Source organism: Triplophysa rosa, linkage group LG14, assembly GCF_024868665.1.
Source record: "Triplophysa rosa linkage group LG14, Trosa_1v2, whole genome shotgun sequence".
Taxonomy (NCBI): Eukaryota; Metazoa; Chordata; class Actinopteri; order Cypriniformes; family Nemacheilidae; genus Triplophysa; species Triplophysa rosa.
The window spans coordinates 19,950,227-19,977,467 of record NC_079903.1 but is presented as its reverse complement, the minus strand read 5'-3'; the positions used below and the strand labels follow the sequence as shown (position 1 = coordinate 19,977,467).

At 38.5% G+C, this 27,241-nt stretch overlaps 2 protein-coding genes across 3 annotated transcripts; one reads left to right on the top strand and one right to left on the bottom strand.

Annotated features, from left to right (window-relative positions):
- Nucleotides 1-474: 474 nt before the first annotated feature.
- gpr55a (G protein-coupled receptor 55a) lies at nt 475-5,379 on the bottom strand. The gene is made up of 2 exons (XM_057351355.1): nt 5,195-5,379; nt 475-3,467 (listed from the first exon to the last, which is right to left on the bottom strand). The coding sequence occupies exons 1-2, from the start codon at nt 5,208-5,210 to the stop codon at nt 2,452-2,454; spliced, it is 1,032 nt and encodes a 343-aa protein (XP_057207338.1). The 5' UTR covers nt 5,211-5,379; the 3' UTR covers nt 475-2,451.
- Nucleotides 5,380-7,450: 2,071 nt separating this feature from the next.
- On the top strand, nt 7,451-26,580 carry ngef (neuronal guanine nucleotide exchange factor). 2 transcript variants are annotated; one of them, XM_057351307.1, is made up of 16 exons: nt 7,451-8,003; nt 8,457-8,682; nt 12,640-12,736; nt 13,743-13,943; nt 14,744-14,823; nt 15,625-15,851; nt 17,969-18,129; nt 18,968-19,120; nt 21,062-21,191; nt 21,318-21,392; nt 22,585-22,674; nt 23,633-23,796; nt 24,116-24,274; nt 24,355-24,434; nt 24,555-24,659; nt 25,424-26,580. In XM_057351307.1, the coding sequence occupies exons 2-16, from the start codon at nt 8,460-8,462 to the stop codon at nt 25,639-25,641; spliced, it is 2,163 nt and encodes a 720-aa protein (XP_057207290.1). In that variant the 5' UTR covers nt 7,451-8,003; nt 8,457-8,459; the 3' UTR covers nt 25,642-26,580. The 2 variants fall into 2 exon arrangements, with proteins under 2 accessions (XP_057207290.1, XP_057207289.1); XM_057351306.1 differs by having other exon boundaries at nt 8,393-8,682.
- Nucleotides 26,581-27,241: the final 661 nt, after the last annotated feature.

The following is a 27,241-nucleotide window of genomic DNA, read 5'->3' as shown; positions in this document are numbered from 1 at the left end:
TATTCACATTTCTACACAAACATGCACACATTTGACCAACACAGAGGCTATAGTAATGACCTCTCTTATGATACAGAATTCATACAACAAGTTTGAAAATTCTGACACTTGAATATAATTTCCAGATACAAGACTAAACATGAGTCAATTGATGAGCCTTTCATACAGTGAAGTTTTCTTCAGTTTGACTGCGTTTGTAGATTTTCAGTGATTTGGCCAACAGAAGAATATCCAAACGTACAAAAGTATTGGTATACTAATATTTAATTTACTACCTTTGATATAAACTTACACTACTGCCCGATTCTGTTGCATTAGCTACGCATTAATAATGTGATTGATTGCTTTCAACCTTCTGGTGGCTATCAAACATTATTGCTATGAAGAAAGGGCCTCCTCTGCTGGTAGGAGAAATGCGAGCGTTTGTTTAAAATCACCATGAAATCAAAACTGACCATTCTTATGGAATATGTGTTTATTATAAATGATTCATCTGTGCAGGTCATTTTTTATTTATAATCTTTTATCAAAAATATTAACCTCCCCTCCCCTTTTTGCAAAATGTACAAGCACTGCCTTGGTTCTAACATTTGTGTACTGTTAAAAACTAAAACACATGTGCAGTGTATTTTATTTCTTATTTATTTCTTATATATGATTGGAGATGTTGAAGTTGTCTGGTCAATTAATTTGTCTGCCATTCAGACACCTCAGCTGGCTTATTCACATCATATATATCGTTTGGAAGACGTAAACAACACTGGTCCAGAAGCACATTGAAAATGTTAGTTCAAACAACAGTTGGCAGCAAGGGTGTCATGCACAAATTGTTTTGAGATGAGATAAAACAGTACCAGATAACACAGCACATGACTTTGTCTTTCTGCCATCATGGTGGTTTTTAAGCATCAGGCGTGTAAGTCTAGTACAGTTTTTAGTTTTAGCAAAGTTTAAATCCACTTTTTTTAAGCATTTTAACCTAAACTTCACAGCCTGTGATCAGATGTATTTTACCTAAAGAAAGTTTTACCAGTAACCAGTTATAAGATCTTTCACATTCCACGGGATTTTGAGTGACATACAGTTACTGTAAAGGATAATAAAATAACACTTAGTTCTTTTAAACAGGTGTCAGTTTGACATTAGACTAAACAAACATAGGAACATTATTAGACATTTAAGGGCAGTTTACACAACACTGTTTTCATGGGAATCTTTTTATGCAGTTTAGCTGTTCATTTACACAACAACACTAACTAACTAACTAACTTTTCAACTTTCAAGTGCACGTTTTTGAAAACAATCCAGTGATAGTCCGTCAAAAAAAAAACCAGAGTGACATTGGCAACTATTGGCTTGGCATGCATAACACAGCACAATTTAGCCTTTTTATTTGTGTTATGTGCAGGGTTTTGACAACATTGTCATCTGTAGGCTACGTGAAACATTTCAAAAATGCACTTTCTAGTTTTGTTGTCAACGTACACTTACGTTGCTTTACGCTTAGAAGAAGTGATATTTCTGTTTCACAAAAGGGTCTTTGGTATTGGAGGCAAATCCTGCCAAATTTAAATAAATAAATTAAACGATGAAAATGAAAACCACATTAGCAATTTCATTATACACAACTGCGTGCACAATATGTGCCAAAATGAAAAATAAAATGATTATATTTTCATTTTAATTTTTACACTGACAATGCGTTGTCCCTGTCAAATTGAAAAAGAAAATGCAATTGGTGATTTGACATGTCATTTTCACTAAAATCTCGAGGCAAGACTGCCAATATGAAAATGATAAGGCAAATGTGAAACAGAAATTGCAAAAACATTTTTTTACAAAGGTTTTTATTAATATTCACGCAATACTGACACAATTCAAATTAAAATGTAAAGTTTGATTCTCATTTTATTTTCAAATTTTATTTGTCAATACCCTTGACCCACATTTTATGACAAATTTATTCCGAAAACCATGAGATTCCAAAAGGTTCACATACTTTTTCTTGCCACTGTATTGTGCGCGCAGTTGTGTATAATGAAATTGCCAATCTGGTTTTCATTTTCATCGTTTAATTTATTTATTTAAATTTGGCAGGATTTGCCTCCCATACTTTGGAGGTTCTTTAGAATATAAAAAAAGTAAGAAAGACATTTTCCTTACAGAACCTTTGAGGAAACAGATGTTGTTGCTTTTAAACAAAAACGTTTTGTAAAACATTTTTTGTGCAACCTATCAAACACGTCTGGTTGGAACAACCTTTTATGCAGTATATAGATGTATTTACGCTGCATATCGTCTACACTGTGTGTACAGTATGCTCTATATCCCCCTCTATTTCCATTCATGTCTGTGTATCTCACTGCCTGTTCTGTCCTCCTTTGCTGTGTCACCTTGGGCGTAATCACCCTTGCATTTGTTTCTTTGCCCGCTGAGGTTTTTTGTAAGTGTTTATGTAAAACCCGTATCCACACATATTTCCATCTCCGTGTTTTTCGACATACTGTAACATAAGTCTCCAAGTTTTGACTCGCCACTTTTCTTCCGGGTCTTTGGTTCTCGAATCCGTGTGTCTCTGGCACGTATGGCCATTCTTCTCTCTCGCTGAGCGGACTCCAGGTTCTCCTTGAGAATAAAATAGTAGCATGCCCCATCTGCCAAGCAATTCACACTGCTTATACAAAGGCTTATATGAATGAAGTAGCGCAGCTGGCGGACGTACAGGTCATGTGAATTCTTGTAATCGTTCTTGGCCTTAAAGTATATCGGCGCTGCTATGTGGTAAGGGATGAAGCATATGAGGAACACCACCAGGTTGCTGAGGACGATCTTTACGCTTTTGTTGTTGCGCAGTTTGGGATCGCCCGGGTTGCGTTCCCTCATATCCCTCAAGATCTGCATCACGCGCACGGAACAGAACACCATCACCACGGCACTGCTGCAAAACACCGTCTCCATAGCAACCACGATCCCACTTTTTCTCCATGTGCCATTGGAAAATTCCCGAAAACAGTGGCTTTTGTTGTTGTCCCTATCGTGAAGCGTGTATATAGGAACGCTACTGGCAAAGACGCCTATCCATACGACCAGACACACAAGACATGCCTTGCGTGGGGATCGCAGACAGCGGGCGGCGAATGGAAACTGTAGGCCAATGTAGCGGTCAACGGCAATGCATACGCTCAACATGATGCTGCCGTAGATGTTGACGTAGACCAGGCTCTCCAGCCAGGAGCAGAAGGGATGACCCAGGGTCCACTGTCTCTCGTACGCGTGTATCTTAAAGGGCAGGGAGAACATCAGCAAGCTGTCGTTTATCATCAGGTTGACGAGGTAAACCGTGGATTCGTTCCAACGCCGAACACGGAAGAGGAGCTGCCACAGAGCGGCCAGGTTCAAAGGGAAACCGGCGACCAGAATGGGCACAAACACGCACCACTGAACCCAGCACACCCTGTCACAATCGGCTGACAGAAACAAGAGAGAAAGATGTCACTTTTAACATTTGTATTCTCCATTCTCTTACAGTAAAGTTAATGTCGTGACTTTTTGAATTATTTAAATAACTTGACATTATATCAACTATCAAGAATTCTTAGCAAATTGTTCAGCCTAATTTTCTTTGAGCATAATAAATGTCACGGGCAAAGTGTTTGTCTTCAACTACTAACATCACCACACGAAACAAAATCTGCTTGAACACACAAGGGAAAGTAAAGTACGCATTTAAAGAACAAACCTGACAACACACGACATCAGAAGTTATTAAACGTGACAACGTAACCAGCCAAAACAGGCAAAATAAAAGTGTGAAATTGTCAAACATCAAACCATGTCAGTTATTTATGGCCTGGTGCATGCTGCAAAGAGGGCGAATGAGGCTAAACCACTAAACTCGTTCTTTAATGTAAGGCTCCAGTTTCATTTAGGAAAGACGCTCAGCTCACATTTACAATTTGCAATGCAACAACTTACAACAAACATAACTGCATTTAATTGTGGGTGTGATGAGCGGTTGTTTTGCAATCAGCAAATCTATGGGATATCACATATTATAACTCATAAGAAGTTGATCAATAACTCAAACTGCATCAAACAGCCGGATAATCTACCTCCTGATTGACCTCTGATTCCCCTAACCTTTTACATTTTTTAAATAAAATCTACAGTTGTGAAACTACACATGTAACAAAGTATACAAGAGTATACCCTGTCTCACCTTAAAATATAATAGAGAAATATTGATATGCATAAATATTTATACATTTTATTTCACTGTAATATTGAACTTTTAAAATTGAAACTAAACCTGAGCTGTAGATGTCGCTGTTATCATGTGCCATCTAAACAAACAATTTCTATTTGAAAATACATGCAAATAACCTAAAGACTGGGAAGAACCATATCCTGGTGTATTTTTATTTCCTTATAATACAAACTATTACTGAGAAACAGAGTCTGTAGTCTGTACAAGGCTTACATCCTTACAATGTAAAAAGGTTTGATTCTGAATTTAATGGTTTAGTGTTGGACGCTCTATCGGTTTTCTATATAAAACATGCCACGCTGAACCACAAGTATGGTGAAAGTTGATTTATATCTTCTCTTGGTATGTATTGAGGTATGAGACACCAGCAGCACTGGAAATTCTCATTGCACCTGGCAAGATGGAAATGTGGTCTGCCTGGGGTTCCCCTTTGACTTTTTATCATTTCTTCCAGAGTACAAATAAATTATTAAACACGTCGGTTGCGATGTAAAACAGATTTTAATTGCATTGACTGTAACCTTTAAATTATTCATTATTAAACAAAATGTTTTGGAAGCTTGACGTGTTCCATAAAGTTTACACGATACCATGGCGCATGTTATAACAAAATACAAACCTATACATAAAATACTACGCATAGCGAATTTATGAACAAATACGTGTATTGATAACTCCAACCATAGCAAGAAACACTTAGCAAAATAACAATTTTGCTAAAAATTTATGAAATAATATTTTAGTATGTACAGTAAAACTGTGGAAACTAGACACCGCATTCAAAACCAATGACAGAGAACAATGGCCTCGTACACAGGTTCAAACACTTAACGTTGCGGTTATAACTGTATTTCGGCGGAAATGATTGTTTTCGTTATTTAAATTGTAACTTACGTTAAACGAGCACGTCGCGTGCGGGTGACTTACTTGAGTTGGAGTTCATTCCCACCGTCAAAACTCAAAAAGTGGTATAAATCGGCGGTGCCTGCTGTTATCTGAAGAAGATTTCTTGAAATATTGCGATAAGAGCGCGACGTTTCCTCTTCAGACCAGCTGAGCTGTACAACAGTCTGACACTTGTGAGTTTTGTAGCCCACATGCGCGCTCACGCACCAGCCTCTGTAACGCACGTGCTGTTTGTTAGTCAAATGAGAACTAGACAAGCAACGTTATTAAATTGACTGACTAACACGGACTGAACCGGTTTTATTCGTCATATTATATAATTTTGTATACAGTTCACCTACGGCTCACTCTATGACGGGGTGCCTTGGAAATTTAACGTAATTGCAAAGTTGCTTGATTTGTTTTCATAAAAATGACTTTTTGATATAGACCTATAGCAAGAAAAACAAATTAGTTTCAATATTTATGTATTAAATACATAGGAAGGTCTTTTGACTGGTAAATGCATCCACAACCCTTACGAAAATTAACCACAATTTTTTTATTCCAATAACGTTGGTTTTGGTTTTTGGTGGAAACGCAGTTTCGACGGTGACGTTTGAGCGACGGGGAGCGGGCGACGGCCTCGTGGGGGATTGTGGGAATGAGACCTGACCTGGCACCTGGGAATCCTACAGCGTTTCGCCGTTGTGAGCGGATTTTCTCCACGGCATTTTATTATTGTATTGTAGTGACGAAATGCACTCCTTCGCGCATTTGACAAGATTTCCAAGTTGCTACATAAAAAAAACATCGTAGAAATGCGAGCTGGGATGTTCTTATCCAGTCAATGGTTAGTTCGTTTTGTGGTTCGTTTTTGTTAGTACAATAAAGAAAACATAGGTCCAAGGACAATGGCGGGTGGTGTAGTTTGAGCAGTGATATGAAGTGATTAGCCGGAGTCTCTGTAGGACTGTACTGTGTGGTTATACGGTGGGATGTTATCTGGCCAAACCAGTAACGCACTAGTAAATCCTACTTGGGTAAGGCCTAAAACACCATTCATACAGGAATTGTGTAATAGTATAAACCGTAAACAGCTAAAGGTAAATGGAAATAGGTACTAATATAGTTTCATTTTTATTGTCTGTTCTTGTTGTCTGGGAACGCAGTCTATGGTCTACCCTGTTGAAAAAACAGCATATTGGTATTGGCTGTTTTGGTATGTTTTGATGCCGGTTTGTGCTGGTCCATTGCTGGTTTAAGATGGTCAAACCAGCATCAAAACATACCTAACCCAGCATATGCTGTTTTTTCAACAGGGCTGTAACTGGAACAACTTGCATAAATCTGTATTGCCTTTTAAATAGTAGCCTATCAAAACACAATGTCTGTTACAGACAACTGGGAAGAGACTTTACACAGGAAGTGAAAGAGAAAGCGTGAAACATTTGTAAAGCCCAAGTACCCACTGTGACTTTCTTTTAACCAACATTTCTTTTCTTTTTCACACCCAGGCAGTGCAGTTTGTCTATTGCAAACATTACCACTAGATGTCGACAAACCGCAAGTGTCTTGGTTTGCTTTGATAACTCAAGTGGAAAAAAAACCAAGTGAACACTAGTAAATACAAACTTTGGCCATTATTTGGCCAGTTACAGTATCTTAGTTGCTTTGTTACACTTTCTTCCAAAAGTATTGATAACAAAGTAAGTGCTTTATCAAAGTATTGTGTCAAAACAGGAACTCGAACAGTATTTCTTCACGCACCGTTAATGAGTAAACGTTATGAAGGTGCGACTGATATTAACACGTTGTTTGGACTTTGATAGCATAGCAGATGACCATTTAGATAATGCTTGACATTGTTTATTTTCAGAACGTTAGCATATGTGGTTTTCGCAAGTAATATTTATAAGAGGTGCTGTGTTCATATTAGCACAGCCTTCTTTTCCCTGGCATTATATAACTAAAAGATTCAGGTGGTTCAATGAATTCACATTTCATCCTGAAAATAAGGATAATTTACTTATTGACCATTTTGTCCTAAAAAGGTTTGATACATTTTTGAGCAAATTTACACGTACACCGAAGTCACATAATCGTTTTTCTCCCACAATTCTATTTTGTAATATAATACTTATCCTTGACCTAGCGAGGTAATAGAAAGAGGCGTATCTGTTTTGTGTATTGTGACAGGTAGCCTGAGGCAGGATGTAATGTTTTTATTTCGTGCTTTAAAGGAAACATTAGGGTTGCATGTCTTCTTTACATCTGCGTGGTTGCATGCGCAGTCCACATTCGGATGTGTATGTGCTTGTGTGCGTCTGTTCTTTTGTATGTGTGTCAATCGGTGTTAATCGCTGAGTGCACAATGGGATTAGACGGGTGCTTTTGGTCGAGGGAGAGTCTGACTTTCTAAATCTCAGTAGTCAGCTGACCGCAGAGAACAGGGTGTTGCAAAGAACGGGACCACAAACTTTGCACTTCTGTTGTTTCAAAAAGCGACAAAATTTTGGTTGAAATTACAAGTATTTTGAAGAATGACAAAATTGTTTTAGATCACATTTGTTTTCAGGGAATGTATCTTTATTTTGCTTTCCCTATTGGCAAATGGTATTGTTTTATTTTAGACGTAATCGTATTACTTTAATTTAAGCTTCAAACAATAATAAATAGTTTGAAAATTGTGTGAAAAAGATAGCCGCTATGGAGAGCCTTTTGACAGAGAAGTTATCTTAAGCACGGGAAAAATCGTTTTGTTGTTTGTTGTTAATGAGACAGAATGGGCGAGGTGTCCGAGTTCATAGCAACATAGAGACGGCTAAAAATACAGGACCTGCTGTTTTAGGTGAGTGACTCTACCTGTTCTATACACACACACACGACACGTAGAGCTCAGAATTGCGCTCAGGCAGAACAGGGTAAGGCAGTGTGACGGAAAGAAAAGAGGGCGGGTTACCGGGGACCTGGGCGGGCGAGAATGAATGAAAGGGAGGAGGGAGAACTTTGACTCTGAGGGCCGGAGGACAGGTTTGCGAAAAGATAGGAGAAGATTCAGAGAGAGAGAGAGAGAGAGAGAGAGAGAGAGAGACAAGCAACAGTTTTGGATCACAAAGCCATGGAACCTGCCAAAGTTAGGAGATAATAGCAACACGCCTTCCCTCTAGGCCGAGGAAAAAAGACAAGGAGAAAAAAGTAGGAGCGCATAACACTGACTGTGGGATTGAATTTGAATAGGAATCCCTGCAGCGTTTGTCTGATGGGGATTATTCTATGAACGTCTGGATCTCGTCTCTGATAGCTGATGTCTGAGAGCATCGCCATGAGGATGACAGCCCTGTTCAGAGGGAGACGGCCTCAGGAAGCCTCCCCCAGAAGTCGGACACCTGCGGCCCACCCGCCCAGTCCGGATGAAGAAGACGACGATGAGGAAACGTTACACGGCAGATCTCCAATTCGCAGGAACTCACGGTTTTACCGCTCAATGAGAAGAACGAGGTTGGCTGCAACTTCAGAACAAGCACAAAGTGAGAACACAACTTTCTGCTTTCTTTACTCATCTCTCTGTCTTGGATTTGTATGGATCTTATGTGTTTGTTTGAAAAAGTGTATTTGATTGACGAATGTTTAGAGATTTCACAGCATTTCGCATGAGGATTTACTGGTGATTAAAGCCACTGAAACCCATATGAATGTAGTGGGTCTAAACAGTGGAGTATTGTTTCTGTGTGTTGAAAACATAGTTTGTTATGGTTTGTGAAGCTTGGCTCAATGGAATTACTTGTCCTTAATTGTATTATCGCTGGTCTGTTTAAGTAAACTAAAACAAAAACTTAACAGAAGGCTAAACTAGAAGAATAAAATGCATTACTATTCAATTACTAGCAACGTATACACTCCTTTGTTTAGACATTTGTGGGCCAGATTGGTTTCTGCGTATTTTATTTACGTTTTACTCTAGTTTATGATTTACTTTGTTTAGTTTAGTTATTGTTTTGAGGTTTTCAATAGTTCATACACACTTATGGATTGCTCAAACAAGTGGTAGTGATTTGTTGAGAGAGAAAGGAGAGCACATGATTTTCCCCTGCGGTGAACTGCAAAGCAGTCGAAACTCGAGAAACTGGTTTAATTGTTCACTGTATGTTTAATTGTTCTCAGAATTGTGCACGTGTGCGTCTGTGTCTTCTTATAGGTGTCTAAGCATCTATATGTCCCTTGGGTTTATTTGCATTACTGTGCCAGTGTTTTGGTATTATTCGAAAGACTATACGAAATGACATTTTGCTGTGCCCCTGGTGATGCTTTTTTAAGAATAGAGATATGATTTAAAGAACCATTACGACTTAGAAAGTGTTAGAAAGATTTGACAGTTTTGACATTTTACTGAAAACATTTGACTTTGGCCCAGGATATTCCTTAATAAGTCTTCATGGCCTTCAGTGTTTTGGGGTTTATTGGGATTTTGAAAACAAGGTGGTTGAAAATACAAAAAACCTGACAAATGTTTAAAATTATATCTACTCAAATGAGCAGGGGTCTAGAGAAAACAGCTTTTTTTCTAGCCAACGTGGAGGATTCTCATGGTGGACGCCATGTTAGTATCACATGACCAGTTAAATATTATCATCTCGATGACTCTGTTTTTGAGTACACTTTGATCTCTTGCAACAGAAGGGGAAAAATGTCACATGTTTAGATATACTATGAAATCCCAATTTTGCGGCTTTTAGTCCGTGTCTGCTAGCTTTTAATTCATCTGTATAGGCCGACTAATGTTCTTCTTTAAAGGTCAAAGGATTAGTTCACCCAAAAATGAAACGTCTTTCAACATTTACTCATTATCATGTCGTTCAAAACCTGTATGATTTTCTTTATTTTGCAGAACACAAAAGAAGATATTTTGAGGAATGTTGGTAACCAAACAGCATTGGCCCCTATTGACTTCCGTTGCGGGAACTCACCGAGACATTTCTTAAAATATTTTCTTTTGTGTTCCACAGAACAAAGAGTCATATACAGGTTTTTGACTCATCCTGCACTATAACAAGAATGTCCTAATACCACCTGTCACCGTCTAGAAAGTAGACAATTATGTAAAGCATTTTATTAATATATTTTATTGAACGTGTTTACATTAGATATTTTGGAAATACAGAAAAGTCTTTGTTACAGCAGGTGTGCAGCTAATGGTTCTTTCATCAACCATTAAAACATTAAATCTAAAGCTGTGTGAAGTCCTTCACCTAATAGCTTGTGGTATGCCACTGTTGCATACTCCGAAATTCCAGCATATTTGACACAATTAATGTTTGCGTATAATAATACCTCACCTGTTTTTCCAGCAAAAGCGGTTTCTTTTGGCTTAAAAAAACAAAACAAATCAAGCTCTGAAAAAGTTGTTCAATAGACTCACTCCAGTTTTCATGTTTCGTCTAAACTACCAACAAGCACACCTTAATATATTTCTATTAATATTTATGGAATAATAATAAAGTATACATTTAATAATATACTGTATATATATGAAGAATAAATATAAAATGAAAAAACGGAACATTTGAAAGAAAATGCGAGTGGTGCATGCCCTACCAAAATTTGTCGCCAAGCTGTTGTGGATGTGAGGTGTACGTGCGATGTTTGACACTTTTTAAACTCAACATTTGACTTGACATATATTCCCAGCTGTAGGCAATACCCAGAATGCACTGCGCTCTTGCTGGTTGAACGCTGTATGGTTTTTGTGGTGCTTCAAAATTGTTATTATCATACTGTATTATGCTATTCTAGTATATTTAAGTAAAATAGTACAAGGGAGATTTTTTAATAAGTCACGCTTTGCACGCAAATTTTGTGTTGTGTACTTGTTGCACATTTGTGTGACTGTTGTGTGTGTGCATGTGAGTGTATAGTGTTTGTGTGAAGATGTGCTTTTCTGGAATTTCTCACGTCTTTTTTATACTCTGACAGTTTTGCATGGATGTGTGAAAAGTGTGTGTGTTTGGTTGCCAGGCAGTGGGGTTTGCAGCCGGTTCTGCTTTAATGATAAAACTGAATATGTCTGGGGTTTTAAAACGCCTCATGACTTACTGTATGTACAGTCTGTATGGTAATCCCTCAGTCTTACTGTACATCATACATCTATACAGAAAAGTAACCTTACACACACAGACACACAATAGACACACGCTAAGGACTTATGTGGACCAGGAAACAATTGTTTCTGACAAAATGTTAATCTTTAATTGTCAATATGTTTTTATTCATAAAGTCCACACACCAATAAAACACTCCCGAGCTTTTGTAGAGCATATGCTAAAGCGTTAAATTTAAGACTGTTAAGCATACGGCTTTCTTCGACTAGCTAAAACTTTTTAAAGCATTTCCAATTGTAGGCGACTGCTGCAAAACGACCACATTTTACTGTTTTTATGCCTCTCTGGGTCTGGTGACACTATTTAAATTTGGGTTTAAAGCAAATTATTAACCAACCATAAAATGCAAAACTTGTAAAAACGTTATTGTGGTAAAACATGACCCATCCATTCGTCATTCCTGAAGGATTCTACTAAACTCTCGACCTCATACCACCTGACATCGGTCAGGGTAAATTTGTTCAGTTAAGTTGATATTTTCTGTATATTATTAAATGCATATATACATCAATTTGTACTGCAAAAGTAAGATTGATTTGAAAGTTAATAGCACACTTATCTTCAAACAATCCGTGTGGTTTTATGGTATTACTCTTGACCTTAATACAACCGGTGTGGTAGTTTGGTCAAATCAGGCTGTTGGAAAGCACCCTTGATGGATTTCGTATAGCCACAAAAATTCTGCATTCCTGTCTGTCGAATGTAAAACACAGTTGTATTGACACATGGGTCAATATTTATCTAAGGACAATGACAAACATGCTTTGGGATCTTCCTGATTTAATAGTGCACTCACAGGCTATGCACACTACACTGCACCCTACCGTGTGCCACTGGCGTATTCCAAGTGAGTATGGAGTTAATGAAGCATTTCACATGTGCCTATTGTCACTGTGACTTCAGAATTTGCAGAGGATTGATATTCATGGACAAACATTTTTTTCAGCGGAGACACAAACACAATTACTGCAAGTTTCATCCGAGGCCCTCGGCACACATTCCTGTGCCCACAACGTTTCAGACCGCACAATGGGTTCTCTGTGTTTGTGTGTGTGTGTGTCTTTCATTTGTGTGTGGTAACAAGGGAATGATCAGTACATTATTTTGTCTGTATTAAAGTCCAAGTATCAGACAAATTCCTTCTTAATTGTATTTTTTTGTTTTGTTCTTTGTAGCCAATGACACGTCTCTGTCAAGAAATGTGTAGTTCTGATACACGTTTCATTAACACATCATTTCTGTGTAATTATGTTCTATTCCGCTCGCGTGTCAAAGATGTTTTTGTTTATAAATTCTTATTAAGTGAACCCCTCCCCTTTTCTCCATTAGGCCCCGCCCCTCCAAACCCAGCAGTTCACCCCGCCTCCTCCAACAGGCTCAGCCCCTCTATGGTGTATAAATCTCCTCTCTCTCCCAGAACGCAACAGTGAGTACACACATTTGCTTTGATATCTTGACAAAAACATACCAGAGATTGTTTGTGCATCATTGTGATGTCCACGGACGAACCCTGCCCTGAAATGAAAACATTTAGGGGGGACTAGCTATGAATGTAAAATAAGCTTCAATCATGATAACCTTCATTATGATAAAAATGTGCATATGACTCATTTCATTTCCGTAATACAACAATGTGAACCAGATTTTTTGGACTACAGCACACAAAGCGCACCTGCTCGTGAATTCCCCTTTGCACAGCATTATGAAACACTGTATTCTTATTTCAGTGTCAAATCTATCATTCTATCTGTATTTGTATTTATCTTTGTGTTTGCTAGGCATTGTGTGTATAGGCGTTTGTGAGTTATTGTGCGGTGTGATATTTGAGTCCATGTAAGATTTGTATGGTATCAGTTACTTGGAATGAGAGAATGTGTGTGTGTCTGTGTGTGTCTGTCTGTGTGTGTCTGTGTGCGTGTGTGTGTGTGTGTGTGTGTGTGTGTGTGTGTGTGTGTGTGTGTGTGTGTGCGTGGTGTGTTGGCGTTCGTGTTGCGCGCGTGTGCGCGGCTGTGTGCGCGTGTGTGCGCGTGTAGTGTGCGTGTGTGTGCGCAGTGTGTAGTGGTGCGTGTGTGTGCGTGTGTGTGTGCGTGTGTGTGGGTGTGTGTGCGTGTGTGCGTGTGCGGGTGTGGGTGGGTGTGGGTGTGTGTGCGTGTGTGTGTGTGTGTGTGTGTGTGTGTGTGTGTGCGTGTGTGTGCGCGTGTGTGTGTGTGTGTGGGTGTGGGTGGGTGGAAGGGCTGAGAAATGAGTGTGTGTGGGTGACTTTGTGTTTGGCTGTGATTCTGTGCATGTGGTCAACAATATCCAGAGTGTTTGTTTATTTATGCGAGTGTGTTTGTTGAGGAGGTTTCGCTAGTGTGAATCGAATAGTTCAAGTACAGTTCTTCAAATCTCTCATTATTTAAAGATTACCAATATTTATACATCTTTATCAGTCCACCTTCTCGCTCTGGAATCTCGTTGCCAAGCAACGGAAGTGCTGTATTGGGAGGAGCTCGGTCTCGGTCTCCTTTGGCGACGCCAGGGGATTCGTCGCGTAGACAAGACATGGAAGAACTGAGCGAGCGGACGAGTAGAGCCTGCACCGTGCGGGACAATGACATGCACACCGCCGACCCCGACAACATCAAACTGAGGTAAGACAACAGAGAGAGAGAGAGATTGGGGGAAATCAGTAAACTGAATTGCTGCAAAAGTTTATTTATTCTTTTTTCAAAGTGTTAAAAGCAATTTAAGTGTATAAATAAATTGCATTCAAAGAAGGTTATGTTACTGAAGTTTTACTGTTTATGTTTTAATGTGTATGTAATGTAAATCAGTGCTGTGTGTGTATCTATATATGAGATCCATTGTGAAAATATTTTATTTTATTCGTTAACCTTATTTTAGTGTGTTTAAAATGTTTCATAACCGTAACGTTTACTTAAATGTTAATTTCAGGATTTGTTATCTCATCCCTTTGCTTCATTGACATCAACAGGCATGAACTTCACAAGTGCGTGTAAAACCTGCTGATCCGTGTTATCTCCGCATTATCCGAGAACGTTCCAAAGATCATCTTGCGTGCTTTAATAAAAGCAAAGAAATCCTTCTTAAATTGTCAGACTTTTAGGTCGTGCATGCATACTGCGTACTACATCAGCCCACAATGTTGCTACTGCATGTTGGAATGTGTGTGTTTGTGCGTAGCCGCTGATGGTTTTGACAGATTCGGGTCGGTCGGGGTTAAATGTAATAAAGCTAGATTGAAATTAAAGCCCGGGAACCAATATTTCCCTCATTTAGAAAGAAAAGTAGGACTTCGACAGCTGTAGGGTGTTGTGGGTGAGGGGTAACACGTTCTGATTTTGGTACACACACTCTTATCGCTTCCAGTCACTGATTGTTAGTTGTTCTGTATTTTCACACGCCTGCTTTTCCTTCCCCGCTCATTCAGGATAGTGAGGAATGGTGACAGTCCGCACAAGATGGCAGTGGAGAATTCTTGCCGCAATCTCAACATCGTGAAGAACGTCGGTGAGTACACAAACAGAGAAAGAGAGAGAGATGCTGATTTCTTTGCCTAACGTTGAACTGTGTAGGCAACTTTATTTGCAGTTTAGTTCACATCATGGATGTTGGATTTGTGTGTTTGTGTGTAGGATGAGGGCAGGTGCACTGTGTGGGTGATGCCTTTTTAAATATATGCTGAAATAACAGCAAGAGTTATCCGTCCGCTTTCTTCGCCAACGCATCATTTCATATCAACTCCATTCGCCTCATTTCTCTCTCGTTCTTACCGCAGATTCATCGGTTTCTCTCTTATTTCCATGCCTTCTCCATGATCCTCAGTTTTTCTCAGTTCCGCTCTCCTCCTCTCACGCTCTCGGTTATATAAGCGACTGTGCCGAACACCCACCTGAAGGTCTTGTTGAATGCGACTACAGGACATTACGCAACACATTTCCTCCGTACAAAGTCACACTTTTGAGAAGCTAACACACACACGCGCTGGTTTCCTGTGTTGTGTTGTTATCAGGTGGCGCTCGGGGAGGTGAAGGGTCCAGAAGGTCATTTCAGATCAGCAGATCGTGTTTATGGATTTTTAGTTTGTTAGAGGACAAAACGTGGTTGCTTTAGCTCGACTGGAGTGTTGTGACGGATTTGATTTGTAACTCTATAGTGGGATGCCTTGAGTCCATATGGCATGCTACAACCCTTCTTGCTTAGTATTATAGTTTGTTTGAAGGAAAAGTTCATCTCAAAACCAAAATTGAACGTTTTGCTGAGAGAAACTAACATCATTTCATGTTTGCTGTAATGTGTTTGTCCGTCCAGATGTTTTGTACCAGGAGTACCGTGACACTTCTAAGCAGCAGGAGATCGAGCAGAGGCGACAGAGAGATGGGCTTCCCGCTGCAGGGTCAGGGGTCGTGGCTGCGCCTGCGTTACAGCTGCAGCTCAGGAACAGTTCGCATTCACTGAGCCTCTGGCAAAACCTGGAGGCCGTGAAGGATAGTGGACTACTGCAAACACTGGAACCAAAAGAGATCATTGTGCAGGAGGTAAGACACGCTGTTGAAGACTCCACAATAGACTTCAGGGCTTTTTCAGTGGCCTTTGCTTTCGAAAGCATGTTTACTATTTAGTTTCTCTATATGGGTTTAAAAAAAATCTTAGAGTCGTAAGCCATGAAATGGCAACACAGCCTGCTCTGAGATGAATCACAATCACAAGGTTTGATTTTAAGATCAAATCAGACAGAAACACAAAGGTACAAGACTACTTATTAAAGGCGGGGTGTCCGATTTCTCTGAGCCGTTGTTGATGGTCAAATCACCAAACAAACACACCCCTACCCCCATCTTTCGCTTTCGTCAGCGCTCGGCTCGGCTAATGTCCGTCCTGTGCACTGTGCGCCTTACTGCTGATTGGCTACAAGGTTGTTTTGGTACTCGGCCCGACTCAGTTGTCTAAAGCGTAATTCGGAAATCGGCTACCCCGCCTTTAAGTTACTAAATAAATATGTGCATGAAAAACAATTAAAAGCTCTGACATGATTACAGATATTAAAACGATAGTTCGCCCAATACAAAAAAATGTATTTCGTTGCTGTCAGACTGAAACATTGTATCTCCTTTTTTATTATTTGACTTTTTTGAGGGGCTGTCAAACGATTAATCCCGATTAATCACATGCAGAATAAAAGTTTGTGTTTACATAATATTTGTCTGTGTACTGTTCATCATAATTTTGTATTAATACAAACATACACGCATGCATATATTAAAGAAAAATATTTTTAAAATGTATAAACGTTTATTTGTAGTTTAAATTATGGGTAAATATAAATAAATAAACATGTAAATATTTTCTAAATATATACACATGTATGCATTTATAAATACAAAATAAATATGCACAGTACATAGACATACTGTATATTATGTAAACACAAACTTTTATTCTGGATGTGATGAGTCGTGATTAATCGTTTGACAGCCCTAGTTTTTCGTAAATCATTGCTATCGGTCACCCTTCATGTTTGGGTTTTGCAAATATTTAGGCAATGAAAGTATTAAAAAGAGCTTGTCAACTTTGACAGCAGTGTTTAATTAAGTCGAGGAGGTCCAATATTGTTTGGTTACCAACGTTCTTCAAAATATCTTCTTTTGACATACAGGTTTAAATTGACATGAATGTGAACTATCCCTTCAATTATTGTCATTTGTCAGTGTCAAGTTCAAAAGCAATGTAATCTTGTTGGCGCAGATAGCCTTGTGGTTAGTGCGCTGACACATAGCACCAGTGCGCTCACGACGACCCATGTTCGAATTTTGTACTCGGTGATCCTTCGCCGATCCTGCGCCCCTGTCTTCTCGCAATGACTTCCTGTCTATTCTCTACTGTACCGTCTGATTAAAGGCGTAAAATCCCTCAAATATAACTTCAAAAAAGCAATGTAATCTGAAGTTTATTGTCAAAGAAGTCAAATATATACAGTACTGAAGTAGTCTGAGAGTGTAGGATGACAGACATTTTCACATCAGACCTTACCTTTGAGGAAGTGGGTGGCAATTGCGTTTCCATGGTAGCAACTATTTTTATTGAATTTTAAATAGACGTGTGGCTTCTACAGAAGCACATACTGTATAATCACTTCATCTCAGAGCCTTGGTATCCTCAAAATCAATTTCTTCTTAGCTTCTTATGCTGTGGTAGGCTGACTGAGACCAGTTGTACTGCACCTATGTATTGTTGTTCTTTTGTTGCACAAATTGCTTCTATTGTTTCCCCTACTTTGTAGGTCGCTTTGGATAAAAGCGTCTGCTAAATGACTAAATGTTAATGTAAATTTCTCTTTAAAATGGAAAAAGTTAAAGATTTTTTGAAGCAGGTAAACATTAGAAGCATTTGCATTTCTCTCTCTCTCTCTTTATTGGCATGATTGCGTGTTCTTATTGACAAAGCATTAAACATATATCAAAAAGACATACAATAAGTACAAACATTAAAGTGAAATTAAAATGAAGTCCAAATAAAGGATAAAATATAGAGTGAAATATAAAATAAAGTATATGTAAATAAACAAATTGTCTGAAATATAAACAATTAGAATATACAGGATATAAAATGTCCATTTTATTTACAATTTATATTTTATGTCTCTTTCTCTCTGTAGGCGATGTTTGAGCTGGTGACCTCAGAAGCGTCGTACTACAAAAGTCTGGAGCTGTTAGAGACCCATTTTCTCCGCAACCCTCTTCTTGTCAACACCTTGAGTCAGTCAGACATGCACTTCCTGTTTTCAAACATTGAGGACATCATGAAGGCAAGCGAGAGGTGTGTTTTGGAGGGATGGGTGTGCGGTCAGCTTTGAGTTTCTTATGCTTGTGGTTTTCCATTGTCTGATTTAATGCTTTAACTCAAAACTCAGGCTGAGCGACATAGTTTTGCAACAGTCGCTAGACCTCAATGACTTCTGCAAAAAATGTTTTTTGATATGCTCTATGATGAAACTTATATAAACTTGTATAGAAAAATGCTTACTAGAAATATATATTTAAAACCATATATTTTTGTCTATATATTTGGAGTAATTTCTCAAATATTATTTAAAAGATATTTCATACACTGTATATTATACTGCATCCCACTATTTTAATTAAGTGGGTTTTAGTCTGCACAGATATTGGAAATGTGTTTTTCTTTCCCCTGAAGTACATTTTGTAAAATATAAAGGTTAATATACGTATATATATATATATTTCAGTTTGGAAAATATATTCTTTCAAATATGCTGTTTAAAACAAATATGCGATTTGTTTCAAATATACTTTAGAATTCTACAAACATTCTTCCCCCTTTACAGGCGAAAATAATCCTCTCATTTACTAAAATACTCATTATGTCCAATAGGCTAAAATTAACCTGCTGATGCAATATGATTCCAGTCAGCCCGCTTTAAACTGTGCAAAACCGCCCACCAATGTGATGATTCATATGCATATGAGTCAGGACTTCGGCTCGGCCTTTCCACACCTCCTTTTGTACCGTACATTGTAAAACTTTAAATTAGAAGACTGATTTTGAATCACTTTTTGTATAATTGTACATTATTCACTGCTAGGCTTAAGCCGATGTACTGTTTCTAACCGTGGCGACGTCATGGTTCCCTCAGGTTCCTCATGGATCTGGAGCACAGGATCGAAGAGTCCATCTTGATCTCAGAAGTGTGTGACATCGTTCAATATCACGCCGTCAACCACTTCCAGGTCTTCATCAGCTACGTCATCAACCAGGTGTACCAGGAGAAGAACTACAGACGGATACTGTAAGACACCATCTTACCTGCTTAAGTGTTTACAGCCGGGATAATCGTTTTTCAATGTTTGGCCCGAGCATTCGATTCTGCATTTGCATACTCAAGTCGACTGTGTTTTTTGGTGTGGCAAGACTTCCTCGGTAAACCAGCTTCACCAGCAAGATCATCCTGTCGACCGAGCACTTCAAAGTTAACCCTGCATAAACCTGATGATAATTCTTATTGATACATTAACATGAGAACAATTCCTTGTTGGTGTCATAACTGACACGCGTGACGTCCAATGTGATGTCTTTTGTAAATAAATACCACACAGTGACTTGACTTGACTGGTGGGTGTGGCTCAGATGAGGATCAACAACAAAACACAGACGTGTCATATGCAATCTTCCCACGCACACGGTTCTCTATACTTTGTGAATGTAACGCTTTATACATCATTTACCTAAGCATGAATATTTTGTCATCGTGTTATGTGTACGCTGGTCCTTGTGTTTGTGTGTGTGTGTGTGTCTCTATGTTGTGGGGTCCAAGTGACCCTACAAAGATGGATGACGGCACAACGGATGAGTTGTAAATCAGCTACATTCATGATTAGCGCTTTCGCCGTTTTGTGTATCCTTGGGTTCCACCCTACAGACTCGTGTGTTCAGATGCTTGCACTTGTTTGTTCGTGTGTGTTTGTAAGCCGTATCAAACCCTTGGGACTTTCTGCTCATGGGTTTGAGGAGTTTAGACCGAGGCCTATAAGTCTTGTGTCGTGTAGTTTGCGCGACACAAATAAAGATGCTTTGTTTAGCACACCACACACGTTTGTGTAGATCTAGGTTAGGGTGAAGTGTGTAAGGCACATCTTGAGTGTCTCTGCACGTTCAGTAATGTCTTTCGGGTTGTTCTGTGACCTAGTTCAGTGCATTTCGGTTTATGTTGTGCTAGCGGCGATATCCCACTAAATGCTAATTATATTGATAATAATTAGATCTGTTTTCTGTTTAAATTAAGCGGTGTAATGAACATTTGAAGAATAAGTTGTATAATGGAAATGGTGCTGTCTGAAGAATTGAAGCTTTACTGACAGGCCGCCTGCTGGAGGAATAGGTGAACTGCACACAATTCACACTTTGATGTTCTTAATATCAGATTGATTTACTACTCTTACTATTTCGTCATCTTGGAATTATAAGGTTCTGTCTGTATTCTGAGCAGTTTTGAGATAACAAGCTTCACAGTTTTTGCATGCCATTTGGCTCTGTAGATAAATCGTTTTGTTTTCTAAAAAAAAGTAAAGAAAAAACATCACAGAATGTGAATAAGTCACAGAATAAGAATATGTGACACAATTGTCATTTAGAACCTTATAATCCCAGGGCGACGATTTGCGTGTTATATAGTTTGTGTACTGTGCAGAATGCATACTACATTTGCCAAAATAGGTGCCATTGTACTGCAAGTAATATATTGCATCCCACACCGCAATGGGCAGTGTGATAAAAGAAATATCCGACCTTTGACCAGTAATAGTGATTTATTGTGAGGATTTATGATTATGACATGGCTCAGGTCATTGTAACCTAACAGGTAATTTGCATATGCAAAGCAGCATCACATGGCAAGATGTTTGTGCATAGGAGACTGACTGTGTAGGGAATGTGAAAAGGTCAATTACATGAAGCACAAAAACCCATGCAACAAAATATAACAATGCATTAATGCATTTGTGTACTTGTTTATTTTTTTACTACTGCAGTTGCTGTATTTCTACATCGCTTCTGTGATGCTCGGGGTGTTTTAGGTGGATACCCTTGTGTTCGTGTGTTGTCACGCAGTTGATAGGGTGTTGCTCACGGGTTGAAAAAGCATGAATAATTATATTAAGACTCTTTGTGTTTGTTTATGTTTGTTTTAAATGGACAGGCTCGTATGTGAACATGTGTTTTTATGTTTCCTTAGACAAGAAAATTCTCTTTTCCGGGAGAATATGTCCATCCTGGAGAATCAACCAAAGGTGAAGGGCCTCTCTTTCACGTCCTTCCTCATTCTTCCCTTCCAGCGAATCACACGGCTCAAACTACTTGTTCAGGTAAGCTTCAGCCAATCGAATATCTGGGAAAATGGGCACAGGGAAAGCATTAGCCAATCAAAAATAATGTATAAAAAATAATGACTATTATTGTTCTGAAATGTATAAAGATGCTTTATGTTCCAGAATATTCTCAAGAAGGTGGAGGAGAATTCAGAAAGAGAGAAGTCTGCGATACTGGCACATCAGGAGTTGGAAAGGGTAAGGTGTGTGTGTGTGTGTGTGTGTGTGTGTGTGTGTGTGTGTGTGTGTGTGTGTGTGTGTGTGTGTGTGTGTGTGTGTGTGTGTGTGTGTGTGTGTGTGTGTGTGTGTTTATTTCAGGGTGTGGTTGTAAGTCTTGCTGTTAGCATGTCTCAAGACTTGCACCTGGCAGGCACACCTTACCCAGCTGTCATCAGTACCAAGGTTACCATGCCACACCTCTTCTCGCCCGAGAAACGCCCAAGACGTCACTTTGATAGCTGTTTGGTAGAATACTTCTGTTTGTTTAATTGTTTTCTTAACATCTTCAAGTAATTATTGCTGCATTCTTGTGTTGTGGAATTATGTAACCCGAGTGCAGAAACATGAATATTTTTCACCTGAACCATTAAAGTCTTCACTTGAATTTGGCAGTTTCTATGGCAGGTCTTAAACCGCCAAAATGGAAGGGCTTAGATGTTAATGACAGCTACATTCATTTCCTTCTAATTTACTTAATTAATGCATGGCTTTTTAGTTCTCAGTTGTTTTCATTTACGTATCAGTGTAGTCTCGGACGTTTCCTCTTACAACTGCTAGGTAGAAATAAAAATGAAACATGTAGACAATTGTTCAAACCCTTGAAGAGTTTGGAGGTGTAAAATGAATGTAGATTGTAGAGGTAAATTAATCTGTATTTGGGTAAATTTGATGAGAAGTATTTGAGTTAATATTGAGATCTTCAAAAATCTTAGCTTGCAGACTTTGCAAATCTAAGCACAGTTTGTTGCATTTTTTGTGCCGTATTTTTTTTTTTACAGTATCTAAAGCAAGCAATGCAATCTCCATTTCATCTCATTGATGTCCTAAAGCAAAAACAAGGGCCAGTTCCTAAGTTTTTTTTCCTGATGATTCATCTGATCATCTGATTCTGGATGTGTTTTTCCGTCTGACTTGTTCTCGTGTGTGGGAGCGTGTTTTTCTAATTGTAATGACAACATGCCCTTAAGTACAGTGAAACCTGAAGAACCAAGGACGTTCCCACAAGAATCACATTCAGAAATGGGCAAAAAAAGTCAATTTTGTTTTACTAAAAATACCAAGAATGTATTTCAAGGTTAGGATTTGGGTTAATCTGAAATGAGTATAATTATCTTCTGCTAAGATTAGATGTGGGATATCCTGTGATAACAGATGTGTTTTTGGCTTTCAGATCGTGAAGGAGTGTAATGAAGGAGTGAGGAAGATGAGTCGTACTGAGGAGCTGATCAGCATTGAGAAAACACTTGAATTCAAGTCAAAGGTACAATGCCAAAGAGAACACACAAAATAACACTAATGTATTAAAGGGATAGTTCACCAAAAAAACTGTATGTGACTCTTTTTTTCTGTGGAACACAAATGAAGATATTTTGAGAAATGTCTCAGTGGTTTACAGTGGAGGTCAATGGGGGCCAATGTTGTTTGGTTACCAACATTCTTCAAAATATCTTCTTTTGTGTTCCGCAGAAGATTTGGTCATACAGGTTTGACATGACATCAGATGAGTAAGTGATGAACACATCTTTATTTCTCAGTGAACAATCCCTTTAAAGTTGAGTCATTACCACAAAACAAATTCTCTCTCCCTTTTCTTCAAGGAATAATTCACACAAAATGAACGATCTGTCATCCTTTAGCTTCATGGCCTGTCATCAAACCCATATGGTTTTCAAAGACTTTACCTAACATGCAAAATACTATTTTTCCACAAGCTCCAAAAATGACTAAATAAAACATTGTTAACATGCCATAACAGTAGTAGGTTTGTATTATATAAAAGTATATAGTATACACGTTTTTAAGCTGTATGTGACTGCCGTTTCTTCCATTATTGAGTGAAAAACGTCCTCTTTGTTTCACATTTAGTCAGTATGAGCTGAAATGGCATTTGTGGTCATTGTCGTCAGTTCTGGTTTGATGCCTTTTGGTGAAACATATTTAAATAAATGCAAATGAGATTTTAAAGCAAGCATATAATGCATCTGTCATGTCTTTGATGTGAATGTCTTTGCAAAGAATAGAAGTCATACAGTTTTGAAAGAATATGTAACGACATTACACGTTCAAGTCTCCTATTCCTTTAACAGAGAGAAAGTCCTGTTTTCTTTTTGTGTATTTTTACTTTTCTATCTGTAGTGTTACTCCTCAGACATGACATGACAATACATCACTTTTTTTAATCTGTATAAGTTCATAACGTGATCATCTGTTGTTCACAGTCAGTGCCTGTGATTTCACATTCACGCTGGCTTCTGAGGAAGGGTGAAGTCCAGCTGATGTCAGGACCCAAGAGCACTAGGACCATGCGCAGCCGCAGACTTTACCAGCCCATTTACCTGTTTCTCTTCAATAACCTGCTGCTCATCACCAAACGCAACTCCAGGTCTGCATTACACTTCACTTCACAGAACATTTACAATTAAAGGGCTAGTTCACGAAAGAATCTGTCATATGACTCTTTCTTCTGTGAAACACAGTACGTTTTGTGTCCATACCATGGAAGTCAATGGGGGTCCAGTGTTGTTTGGTTATTTAAAGTATCTTTGTGTTTCGCAGAAGAAAGTCATACAGGTTTTCCTGACAGTGTTTACACTACACACCTAAAAGACAGATAACATTACTAGTCCTAGTCCAGGTTTTTGCGAATTGCCACGTTTGCCTTTCGTGTATTTATTTGTCATATTTCCGTATGTGTGTGTCAGTGGAGAGAAGTACCAGGTTCTGGACTCCAGCAGTCGCTCCATGTTGAGGACAGAAGATCTGGAGGATCAGGGTCAGATGCTGGCCTGCACATTTGTGCTGAAACTACTGGAGAATCAGGAAGAGAGAGAAGTCAGCTACATGCTCAAGTCTGAAAGCATGTGAGGATAATGTCCACACCACAGAGATACAGAGACACGTTTGCGTTGTGAAGTACTAATGGTGCTCTGAATGTTTGCAGGAGCGACAAACTGCGCTGGATCTACGCTTTGACTCCAAACCGCCGCACAAGATTCCTCTCGACCAGTGCTCACCAACCAGGTCTGTTTTAAAACTTCACAAAACAAAAGCAATGCATCACTCCATTTTGACATTAGTTGTGTGTGTTTGATCATGTTTATCTGCAGGATGTGATTTCTTGTGTGTGTTGGTGTGTGTCAGATTCTCCTCAGGTACAGTGTATTCAGTCGTACTCCTCACAGGAACCGGATGAGCTCTCTGTAGAAATGGCCGATGTGCTTCACATTCTGGAGTGTACAGATGACGGTGAGATCACAAACGCATATTATCACCTATAAGACATTTATTCAAGTGTACTAATTTTAACTACAAATGAAGTTGACATTTTGATGTACTTCCTAAAAATATACTTTAAAGTACACTTTTATAAACTAAGAAGCGGGCCAGTTCAGTCCTAGTTGTACAGAAATAGCACATTTACAAAATACACTATTACTTTTACCTACTACATTAAGTATACTTAATGAATATACTTTAACTTTGCAGAAGTATGCGTAAAGGAGTAGTTCACTTCACAATTTGCCCCCATTGACATTCCACGGTAGGAATAAGAAATGACTATGGAAAGTCCAATTTTGAAGTGAACTACTCCTTTAATAAAATGAACTTGAAGTATACTTAAATGCTCTGGGTTCACTTTCATTTTACCTTTGTAATATACAAAAGTATACAACACACAGTTGTGTTGACTATTGTCTATACTATTCAACACTGCAACTTTTAACACATCTACAAATTTCAAAAATTGAATCCCTTCAAAATAAAGGCGCTACAAAAACTTGCTTGCCATAAAACAAATGTTTTCAGTCTATAATGAAACTTTTGTAAAACTTCCGTGATTAATTTCTGTGGTCTTTATAGAACCATGCAGCCAAAAATGGTTCTTCTATGTCATTATTTAGCACATTTATTTTTATAAGTGTTTCCTGCCAACACTTTTTTTTGTGACATGCCCTTCCTGTTATTCCTTTCTCTAAATGTAAATTGCTTATCACTTTATTTTTCTTCAGGGTGGATTCTGGGTGAGAGGTTGCACGATGGAGAGAGAGGCTGGTTTCCCATCCGTGTGGTGGAGAGGATCATGAGCGCTGAAGTCCGGGCTCAAAATCTTAAAGAGTGTCAACGCATCCAACAAGCTCAGGAAGGAGCGCAGGGGGCCCGAGCCGCCTCTAGGGGGCGACGAACGGCTAAAAGTCCCCAGTACACTCCAAGTTGGACCGACCTGTAGATAAGGAGCTGGAAATGACATCACGTTGACGTTACCATTTGTTCGCTTATTCCTGATCCGGTAACCTGGAAATGATGCCACCTAGATGTCGGGGTAGCACTGGATTGTACCAAGAGTCAATCTGTGTCCAGTGTTTATCAAATACGTGTCCGGTGTCACATTAAAGACTTGGTAGAGTCTTGGAAGAGCTTTTGCACTATAAGCACTTGTGTTTTTCAAATCGCTGCTTCCATACAGTCCTAACACGCTGTTGGCATGAAGGATTTCAACTTTAGCTATCGCAAACAGGGACTTTCTAAAGTTTGCACATTTGAGATGAGCCGAGAACAGAAGGGAGGGGATATAGAAGAAGGTTAATGCTACGGCAGGACTTTTGTAAAGTCATTATGCTTCTCTGGAAAAGGAATGTTTGCGCAGGGTCACACCTTTACTGACAATACAGGTTTATATTCTTTAAACCTCTGAGGATTATTTGGTGTACTGTAAGGATCTCATTTTTCTCCCATCCGCATGAAGAACAACGTTAATAAACTGCACATATCTGGCTTCTGGAATGACATTTGTGTTTGTGAAACATAATGTTTGTGCTACATAAGAGTTTGACACATTGTACAGTCACACACAAACACAATAAAAAACACTCACTTAAACACAGACTTGTAATTTTGCTAATCCAGTCAAACACTGATCTTTTCCAACAGAGAATGTAACTTCCACGAGAGATGTCTCTCGCTGCTCTGGTGGTTTTGTAAGTTTTGGTGTGTGTGCATGTGAAAACTTTTTATGTGGTGTAATGTAATTGCCAAATAATTGTCCCATTTCATTTTGTAAAGCTATATTTATTGTTAATGAAAATAAATCTTGAATGTTAAGACCCAGTCTGACCTCATCTAATAAATGATGAACCCCAGCATGAGAAAGACTGTTGTTCTCTGTTTACTGTTGCCTATGAAAAGATTTTTCTGAAACGTGTCACAACGAATTGTGCATTTAAAAAGCACTTTTTTATTTTCATATTTTACCAAAAGCAGATTACAAACAAGTAGCAAGTCCTCACGAGCGTTTCCTGATGTTTGGTTCTTGCAGAGCACATCAGCTGCAGAACCAACAACACCACTTCCTTTCCCCAAACTAAGACATTATGAGCAGTTTTGGGTGTAACTAGTTACTAAGTAATTAGTTACTGTAATTTAATAACATTTCCCTAGTTAATAATACCACTTTATGTAGTTTTATATTATTTATTTGAATTAAGAGCCGTTTCATGTCTATCCTTGAATCACTTAACAAATCAAGGTTGATGTAGGATATTGAAAGTAATAAGTAATTAAATACTTTTTGGAGAGAGTAATTTGTACAGTAATCTAATTACACTATTGAATATGTAATTAGTAACTAGTAATTAATTACTTTTTCAGAGTAACTTACCCAACACTGATTATGAGTAACATTATATCAACATTCTAATAATATAAAAATATCACTTGAAATAAATTGTGTAATTATTTTTTATGTATAAAATATATATAAACATAAATACACAAAACTTTACCATTTGATCTAAAAAAAGATCCCCGTTGGTAAAGAATGGAACAGTATA